General features: G+C 38.1%; 1 protein-coding gene across 1 annotated transcript; it reads left to right on the forward strand.

The window, feature by feature from the left end:
* Positions 1–5,007: 5,007 nt before the first annotated feature.
* Positions 5,008–5,466, forward strand: LOC104244981 (uncharacterized). Its single transcript, XM_009800513.2, has one exon. It carries the CDS (start codon positions 5,008–5,010, stop codon positions 5,464–5,466), a length of 459 nt encoding a protein of 152 aa, XP_009798815.2.
* Positions 5,467–10,216: the final 4,750 nt, after the last annotated feature.

A 10,216-nucleotide genomic window follows, 5' to 3' on the forward strand; every position in this document is an offset into this window, starting at 1 on the left:
AAATTATGGCAGCAACTAAATAATAAATAAGACAATAATACAACAATAAAAGGAACACCAGAATTTACGAGGTTCGGCCAATTTTGCCTACTTCCTCGAACACAACCAATATTTTATTCCACTACAAATTACAAGTGAAATAATACTAAAGAGAGAAGATACAAATGTCTTAAGAAGATGAGAAGGCAAATGAGAAGTGTGTTTAAATCCTAAACATTAGGCCTCCTTTTATAGGGTAAAATTCCCACCCAATTTACTCCCCAACCGATGTGGGATAATTGACATATTCAACAAATCTCCACCTTGAAAATTCCACATCTTCAATTCTCTCTCAATAACAAATTTTGGTTGTGTCTTCATCTTCAATCTTCAGTGTTCAACAATGTTGATCAAATTCAAACAATGTTGAAACTTGACCGCAGTCGCTACTTTTGTGAGCATATCAGCAGGATTCTCTGTAGTATAAATTTTCTTCACCGTGACTCCACCTTCTTCAATGATTTCTCGTACGAAATGATACCGAACATCAATGTGTTTCGTCCTTGCATGATAAACTTGGTTCTTTGCTAATTGAATAGCACTTTGACTATCACAAAAAATTGTGATACTTTTTTGTTCAACACCAAGCTCTTTTAGCAACCCCTGAAGCCAAATTGCCTCCTTCACAGACTCTGTAATAGCCATGTACTCTACCACTGTTGTAGACAAAGCAACTGTTGACTGCAAAGTAAACTTTCAACTAACTGGTGCCTTTGCAAAAGTAAACACATAACCAGTAATTGATCTTCGTTTGTCCAGATCACCCGCAAAATCTGAGTCACAATATCCAACTACAGACTGATTGCCTTCCTGCTCAAAAACTAACCCAACATCTACAGTATTATGAACATATCGTAGAATCCACTTCACAGCTTGTCAATGCTCCTTTCCTGGATTATGCATATATCTGCTAATAACTCCAATAGCTTGTGAAATGTCAGGTCTTGTGCAGACCATTGCATACATCAAGCTACCAACAGTATTTGCGTATGGTACCTTTGACATATACTCTCGTTCAGCTTCATCTTGGCGACATAGTAGTACTTAGCTTAAAATGGGGAGCAAGTTGAGTACTAACTGGCTTAGTCTTTTCATCTATGCCAAAACATTGTAGTACTCTTTTCAAATATTCTTTCTGAGATAAACAAGTTTCTTTGAACGCCTATCTCTTATTATCTCCATGTCAAGAATTTTCTTTGCCTCACCCAGATCCTTCATCTCGAACTCCTTCTTCAGTTGAATCTTGAACTTATCAATTTCTTCCGAATTCTTGGAAGCTATCAACATATAGGAGAAGATATATAAAGGAACCATCTTTAAGCTTGCGCAAATACACACAATGATCATACTTGCTTCTCTTGTACCCTTGCCGCACCATAAACTTGTCAAATCGTTTGTACCATTGTCTAGAAGATTGTTTCAGTCCGTACAACGATTTTTCAAGTTTGCACACCATATTTTCTTTTCCAGCAACTTTGAATCCTTCTGGCTGAGTCATGTAGATTTCCTCCTCCAAGTTTCCATGTAAAAATGCAGTTTTTACATCCATCTGAACTAGTTCCAAATCCAATTGTGCTACCAAAGCCAACATAATTCTAATGGAGGAATGTTTTACAACTGGAGAAAACACTTCATTGTAATCAATTCCCTCCTTTTGAGCATATCCTTTGGCCACCAATCTTGCTTTGTAGCGAACATCTACTTGGTTAGGAAATCCTTCTTTCTTTGCAAATACCCATTTGCACCCAATTGCTTTCTTTCCCTTCGGGAGATTGGCCAATCTCCATGTATGATTCTGATGAAGGGACTGTATTTCATCATTCATGGCAATCCTCCACTTATCTTCTTCTGAACTTTGGACAGCGTCTTTATAAGTAGTAGGAACATCATCAGCTACAATTGAGGTTGCACAAGCAACCGTCTCTATGAGACGAACAGGTTTCGTTATTGTTCTTTTTGGCCTGCTGGTTGCTATTGATTCAAGTTGTTGTTGAGGTTCCTGAGTTGGAATCTCCTCTACTGGCTCTCCTTCCAGAGGGTAATCTTCATTTGTTTCCTCCTCTGCTTCTTGTGTAGGAAAAATAAATTTTCCCTCAAACTCCACCTGCTTAGAAGCACCTTCATTTTGTTTGGTATCTTCTGTTACCTTATTTACCATAGCAGATTCATCAAAGGTAACATCCCTGCTGAATATTACTTTCTTTGTCATAGGACACCATAAGCGATATCCTTTGACTCCAGAAGTAATTCCCATAAAAATAGCCTTCTTTGCCCTTGGATCCAATTTTGACTCCGTCACATGATAATATGCAGTTGAGCCAAACACGTGCAAAGAGTTATAATCTACAGCAGGTTTTCCATACCATTTTTCAAATGGTGTCTTGCCATCAATAGCAGCAGATGGTAGACGATTAATGAGGTGGCATGCATATGTAATTGCCTCAGCCCAAAATTCTTTGCCCAAGCCAGCATTGGACAACATACACCGTACCTTCTCCAGCAAGGTCCGGTTCATACGTTCTGCCACTCCATTCTGTTGTGGTGTATGTCTAACAGTGAAGTGTCGGACGATGCCATCATTTTCACAGACCTTATTGAAATGATCATTTTTGTATTCACCTCCATTGTCTGTGCGAATACACTTGATTCTCCTGCCTGTCTGATTCTCCACCATCGTCTTCCATTTGAGAAAAATTCCCAACACTTCATCTTTGCTCTTCATTGTATACACCCATACTCTTCGGGAAAAATCATCAACAAAGGTTACAAAATAGTGCTTCCCACCCAATGAAGGTGTTTTGGAAGGACCCCAAACATCAGAGTGTACATAATCCAAAATGCCTTTAGTATTATGAATCGTTGTACCAAATTTAACCCTTGTCTATTTCCCTTTGACACAATGCTCGCAAAACTCCAAGTTGCAAGCCTTTACTCCCTTTAAAAATCCTTGATCTGATAGAATTTTCAAGGATTTTCCTCTAGCATGTCCCAAGCACATGTGCCATAGCCTGGTTGCTTCTTCCTCTTTTTCGTCACTGGATGTCACTGTCGATGTCCCAATAACTGTACTACCACGAAAATGGTACATGCTATTGTTTTTCTGATTGTCCTTAATTAACACTAGTGCACGAGAGCATATACTCATCACTCCATTTTCTGCAATGATTTTGAACCCTTTTGATTCTAGGGCTCCCACAAAGATGAGATTCTTCTTCAAATCTGGTACATATCGAACATCTGTTAATGTTCTGATCATTCCATCATGGTTCCTTAATCGTATTGAACCAATTCCATATGAGGTAAAAGGGTTTTTGTCCGCTGTGTGGATGACTCTATATTCTCCTTCTTGAAAATCCATGAACCAGTCACTGTTGGGACACATATGATAGCTACAAGCCGAGTCCATCAACCATATGTCTGATGATGTTGATGACTCTGTTATAACTAATGAGAAGTCTGAATCATCACAATCGGCTACATTTGAATCCATAATGGCCTTTCCACTTGGCCTTATTCTTCAACTTCGGACAGTCTTTCTTCCAGTGCCCCTTTTCTCGACAAAAGGCACATTCATCTTTGTTGGGTCTAGATCTTGACTTGGATCTTCCCTTCTTTGTTCTCGTTTGATTTTGAGGATGACCCCTCACAACCAGCTTCTCCTTCTCCGCCCTTCTGGTTTTCTCCCTTTCTTTGTTCATAGCTGTACAAAGCGGAACAAACTTCTCTAAAAGAAATTTCGTTATTTTCATGGAGTAGAGTAGTTTCAAGATGCTCGTACTCGTCAGGAAGTGACCCCAACAACATCAAGTCCTAGTCACCATCATCAAAAGTTGCATCCATATTTTGCAAATTTGTGACCAACTTATTGAAACTGGTGATATGTTCATTCATTGTGGTACCAGGATCATAGGTGAAGTGAAACAATCTATTCTTCATGTACAATTTATTTTGACTGTTTTTCTTCAAAAATTTATCCTCCAGTGATTTCCATAATTTACTTGCAGAAGTTTCCTTTGTGTATGGATATTTCTGCTCTCTAGCAAGGTTGGATCGAATGGTACTGCAAGCAACACGGTTGATAATTTTCCAATCTTCTTCTCCAATAACATCTGGTTTCTTCTCTTCAATGGCAAGGTCCAGCCCTTGTTGAAAAAGGAAATCTAGAACCTCGCCTTGCCACATCCCAAAATGTCCCGACCCGTCAAAAATTTCTACTGCAAATTTTTCATTTGACACAATTCTTGTCATAAGCAAAGATGCTAATGATGACGTATTATTGACACTTGATGTAGATTATTCTTGTTTATTGTCTCTCATATTTGACACAAATATTATTTAATAGCTGACAACACAAATCAAGATTATTTCCTTCCTGGTGTGGAAGATCAGACTAAGTTTCAACCACAGAGCATACTCAGACAGAACCTTGACTCAGTTACCAAGATAAATCTTTTCTGATGTGGAAGATCAGACTATGCTGCAACCACAAAGCATACTTAGACAGTACCTTGGGTTTGATACCAGTTGTTGTGGAAACCAAATATATATAGTGTAAATGAGTCACAGCTACTATACCAAAATATTATGGCAACCACTAAATAATAAATAAGACAATAATACAACAATAAAAGGAACACTAGAATTTACGAGGTTCGGCCAATTTTGCCTACTTACTCGAACACAACCAATATTTTATTCCACTCCAAAATACAAGTGAAATAATACTAAAGAGAGAAGATACAAATGCCTTAAGAAGATGAGAAAGCAAATGAGAGGTGTGTTTAAATCCTAAACATTAGGCCTCCTTTTATAGGGTGAAATTTCAACCCAATTTACTCCCTAACATGTGGGATTATTGACATATTCAACACCATATTCGTTTGGACGTTACTGTAGAGTCCACTTGTGAAATAAAACAAGGCATCCAGTTAGCTGAACTTCTCAACAAAACTTATTTAATCATTTAGGATGAAGCCCCAATGGCAAATAAGTTATGTTTTTGAAGCATTAGATAAGACGTTGAGAGATATCTTGTGGGTAAGGTATGAAAATAGGTCTGACAAATCTTTTGGAGGCCTTACAGTTGTATGTGGTGGTGGTTTTCCCCAAATATTACCTGTTATTCCAAAGGGTACCCGAGCTGATATTGTTGATGCATCACTAAACTTCTCTTATTTGTGGCCATTTTTCACAATATATGAATTGAAGCAAAATATGCGACTATGCAATGGAAAAGTAAGTGATTACGAGACTGATAAAATTGCTACTTTTGACAAATGGTTGCTACAGGTTGGAAATGGATCCTTTTACGATGATACTAACAAGGAGCTCATCAAATTGCCTTTTGATGTATCCATGAAATCATCTAACGACCCAATCAGATCGATTATTGTGGCGGTTTATCCATCTCCTACAAAATTACAATGACCCAGCGCGCATATCTGAACGAACGACCAATGCTAACACCAAAAAATGATATGATACATGATACCAGGTGAAAGAAGAACATATTTCAGCTCTGACAATGTATGCAAAGCGAGTGTGAACACTAATGATGAACTGTTGTATCCAACCGAATTTCTAAATAGCTTAACATTTCCTGGCATCCCTAATCATGATATACACTCAAAAGTAGGTACCCTAGTTATGCTTCTCAGAAATCTAAACCAAACAGAAGGCATATGCAATGGAACAAGATTAATTGTCACGCACCTTGGAAATTGGTCTGTCAGCGCAAACATCATGTCTGGAGAGAACATCGGTTCAAGAGTCACAATTCCAAGAATCATTATGTCTCCTAACGATTCAAAGTGGACATTCAAGCTTAAGAGAAGACAGCTCCCTTTGGCGCCATGTTTTTCCATGACAATCAATAAAAGTCAAGGACAATCTCTTAACCACGTCGGCCTGTATCTTCTAAAGCAAGTATTCACCCATGGTCAATTATATGTGGCTGTCTCCAGAGTAACAACAAGAGAAGGATTAACCATACTAATCGCCGCATCACTTGGGTATAGTTCATTTCCTTTACTGAGGTTTTGTACATGATTCATCATGATATAATGCCTATACTGAAGAATTAAAAGTTGAAGTCCATGATTTCTTCTAATACAAAAGACAGTCCAAGAGGAAGAAGAAGACTGGGCTGTAGTATAAGACTTTTAATTAAGAAGATTTGGCAGAATGGTTTAAGGAATATGTTTATATTTCTCACGTAAAGAATAGGAATCTTCAATGGGCAAGCAACTGAGATTTAAAATTATAAGCATTTCTTTTATAAAACAAAGAGTTACTAAAATTTATTATTATTAAATGCTCGGGTAGTAACACAATTCAAATTTATTATTTTGTTTCTCATGCGCGATCATGCTTCTAAAGTATTTATATTGAAATTATTTTGTATATACCCAATGTCTACAAGGAGTCTCTACATTTTGGTGAGATTGTATGACAATATAGTAAAAGGAGTGAGATTAAATGACATCATTCATGAACACGTGAAGCGCGAACAATTTACCTAGTTGATTAATAATGTACAGATTGTTGAAGTTAACTGGTTAAATTAGCTTATGTTTTTTAGAGCATAGTATCTCTCTTCAATTGAATCAGGTTCACGATGCCTTTGGTGATATATCTACTTTGGTTGTATATTTAATCATTAGTCGGAACTTTTGCTACCTTACTCCTTCAAGTAGCTTGTTCTAGATGGGATTTCACTTCATTTTCCCCCTTGATCAATTATTATTGTGCATTGTTGGCAGGAAAGGGAACATGCCCTGAGATCCTTCAAAGTGGTAACACGCCAATCTTGGTTGCACACAATGAACTAAGGCATACTTAAGATAATAAGCTATGTAAAGTGACCAAGTATAAACAAGAGCACTGCTATCCCAATGTGTGCACCAAGTGCTGCACATCTTCTGCATTTTTTTATCATGGGCATGAGCACCACAAATCCTTTCGATCAAATAGATCCAAATGATGCCAAGAATTGAAATATAGTTGTGACATAGCCAAGAATCCAGCTAAACAACACGCAAGTAGAATCAACGACACTGTCCAATTCAAGGCAGCCTTGATGTCCTTGACATCTGTCTTCAAAAAATCGTGAGCAATCCCTGCATGAATGTATAAGAACCAAACGTATATACCTTCCTGATGCATCATAAATGCCATATGTGATTGGCACCTCCTTCAGTTTGATCCCACAGCAATCCAAACTCACTGCCCACAACTAGCATGTAGCAAGGCTGGGTAATGTAGTGTTCAAACGGGTGGAATGAAGTCTTTTGCATATGTGATCTCTATTATTATCTGCATCCCAAAGCTTCATATGTGATCACTCAATTTTGCAACAAATGGACATGCCTCCACAGGTGTAAGACAGACAATGCTATTCAGTGCCACTTTTCCCAAAGAGATTCAGGTCAGTTCTCTGTTTGGACGGCCTCTTTGCCTTTCAACCTATTCTCTCTCTCTCGTTTAACCTCTTTAAAATTAAAAGTTTAAATCTTGATCATCCTGTAGACTTATTTTTTTGAATTTAAAGCTGGATATGCCTCTTGCTGCCACAATAATTAGTTACATTGTTCTCGAGCTGACCTGAGTTTTTCTGTTTCTCCTCAGTTGTTTTTTGCCTATATCTACGCTCAATTAATAGCATAGGGCGTGAATTGGTATTATCACTGTGAGTATACATTTTTGTGACATGTTTGCTACTGCAGAGACTGGCATTGGATTTTCTTTCAAATTATATCTTTTTGGCCGTGGGAAGGGTCGGCTCTAGTACTGATCTGATTGTCTAAAGAGTTGAATACGTTCAGGAGACTGACAAGAGAAGCCACTGGATGGATCTCCTTCATGCACAGAGGGCTAATGGTGCTCATGGCAAGGTATTAGCCATCTGTTATTCGATTTGACTTAATTATTAGGTAGGCTGAGCAATAGAATGTTGTAAGTGATGATGTCCATCTCATTAAAGAAGTATTAGGCATGTGCCTAATAAAAGTTTTCTTTGTTTTGGTAGCCAACCTTGTTGACTTGGTTTGGTTTGGTAGCCAACCTTGTTGAATTTCTTTGGTTTGGTAGCCAACTTTGTTGAATTGTGAAAAGTGTGTGTAAATTGTCAAATATGCTAGGCTTTAGAGAGTGAAGCTTTGGCTATAAAAGGAGAGATTCAACTCTCATTTCCACACACCAACAAAGAGAGAAAGAAAGAGTGAGGTTTCACAGATAGGGTATAAGGAAATAGTCTGTGAGGAAATTAGAGAGTGAGCGATATTGTAGTGAGGTGAGAATATCAAAAGAGGGTTATTTCTTTTGAGTGTTGTAGTGGTCTTTGGAGTAGTTTACTCGGACCTACAAAGTATAAAATTCCTTACTATAGTGATATCAGTTGCTTCTCTCGGGGCCGTGGTTTTTTCCCTTATTAAAAGGGTTTTCCACGTAAGAATCTTGGTGTCGTTGTTACTCTTTTATTCTTGTTAATTACCGTATCTCGGTGCTACATTATTATTCCGCTTTTATTACTGTGAATATTATTTCTGTGGGGGGTTTATTCCCAACAACTGGTATCAGAGCACAGGTTCTGCTCGTTCACTGAAATACTATTCACTATCGGTAGTACTATACTCGGTGAAAAATAAAAATGTCCGGAGTAAAGTACGAGGTAGCAAAATTCAATGGAGATAACGGTTTCTCAACATGGCAAAGAAGAATGAGGGATCTGCTCATTCAACAAGGATTACACAAGGTACTAGATGTTGATGCCAAAAAGCCTGATACCATGAAAACTGAGGATTGGGCTAACTTGGATGAAAGAGCTACTAGTGCAATCAGGTTGCACTTATCAGATGATGTGGTAAATAACATCATTGATGAAGACACTGCACATGAAATTTGGACAAGGTTGGAAAGCCTATACATGTCCAAAACGCTAACAAATAAATTGTACCTGAAGAAGCAGTTATACGCCCTGCACATGAGTGAAGGTACGAATTTTTTGTCATATTTAAATGTGTTTAACGAACTAATCACACAGCTTGCCAACCTCGGAGTGAAAATCGAGGAAGAAGATAAAGCCATCTTGATATTGAACTCGTTGCCATCTTCGTACGATAATTTGACAACAACCATCCTACACGGTAAGACTACTATTGAGTTGAAAGATGTCACATCGGCTCTTCTACTCACTGAGAAGATGAGAAAGAAGATTGAAAATCAAGGATATGCTCTCATCACAGAAGGTAGAGGCAGGAGTTATTAGAGGAGTTCGAGCAACTATGGTAGATCCGGAGCTCGTGGGAAGTCAAAGAACAAATCCAAATCAAGAGCCAGAAATTGCTACAACTGTGATCAACCAGGTCACTTCAAAAGAGATTGCCCAAATCTAAGGAAGGGCAAAGGTGAAACCAGTGGCCAGAAGAATGACGACAACACAACCGCCATGGTACAAAATAATGATAATGTTGTCATCTATATAAATGAGGAAGAGGAATGCATGCACCTGTTAGGTCCAGAGTTGGAATTGGTGGTTGACACAGCGGCATCTTACCATGCCACACCGATAAGAGAACTTTTTTGCAGATATGTAGCAGGTGATTTCGGCACAGTGAGAATGGGTAACACAATTTACTCAAAGATTGCGGGGATTGGTGACATTTGTATCAAGACAAATGTCGTATGCACATTGGTTCTAAAGGATGTGCGACATGTACCTGATTTGCCGATGAACTTAATCTTGGGAATTGCTTTAGACCGAGATGGATACCAGAACTATTTTGCAAATCAAAAGTGGAAACTCACTAAGGGATCATTGGTGATTGCAAAGGGAGTTGCTCGCGGCACGTTGTACAGGATAAATGCAGAAATATGCCAAGGTGGATTGAACGTGGCACAAGATGAGATTTCTACAGATTTATGGCACAAAAGAATGAGTCATATGAGTGAGAAGGGATTGCAGATACTTGCCAAGAAATCACTCATTTCTTATGCCAAAGGTACAACGGTAAACCTTGTAACTACTATTTATTTGGTAAGCAACATAGAGTCTCATTTCAAACATCGTCTGAAAGAATATTGAATATACTTGATTTAGTATATTCTGACGTTTGCGTCCCAATGGAAATTGAATCAATGGGCGGTAACAAATATTTTGTTACTTTTATTGATGATGCTT

This window comes from Nicotiana sylvestris, chromosome 10 (genome assembly GCF_000393655.2).
Source record: "Nicotiana sylvestris chromosome 10, ASM39365v2, whole genome shotgun sequence".
In the NCBI taxonomy this organism is placed as follows: Eukaryota; Viridiplantae; Streptophyta; class Magnoliopsida; order Solanales; family Solanaceae; genus Nicotiana; species Nicotiana sylvestris.

Excerpts from the sequence above, each read along its gene's own strand:
- LOC104244981 (XM_009800513.2), top strand. The coding sequence starts at position 5,008 with ATGAAGCCCCAATGGCAAATAAGTTATGTTTTTGAAGCATTAGATAAG.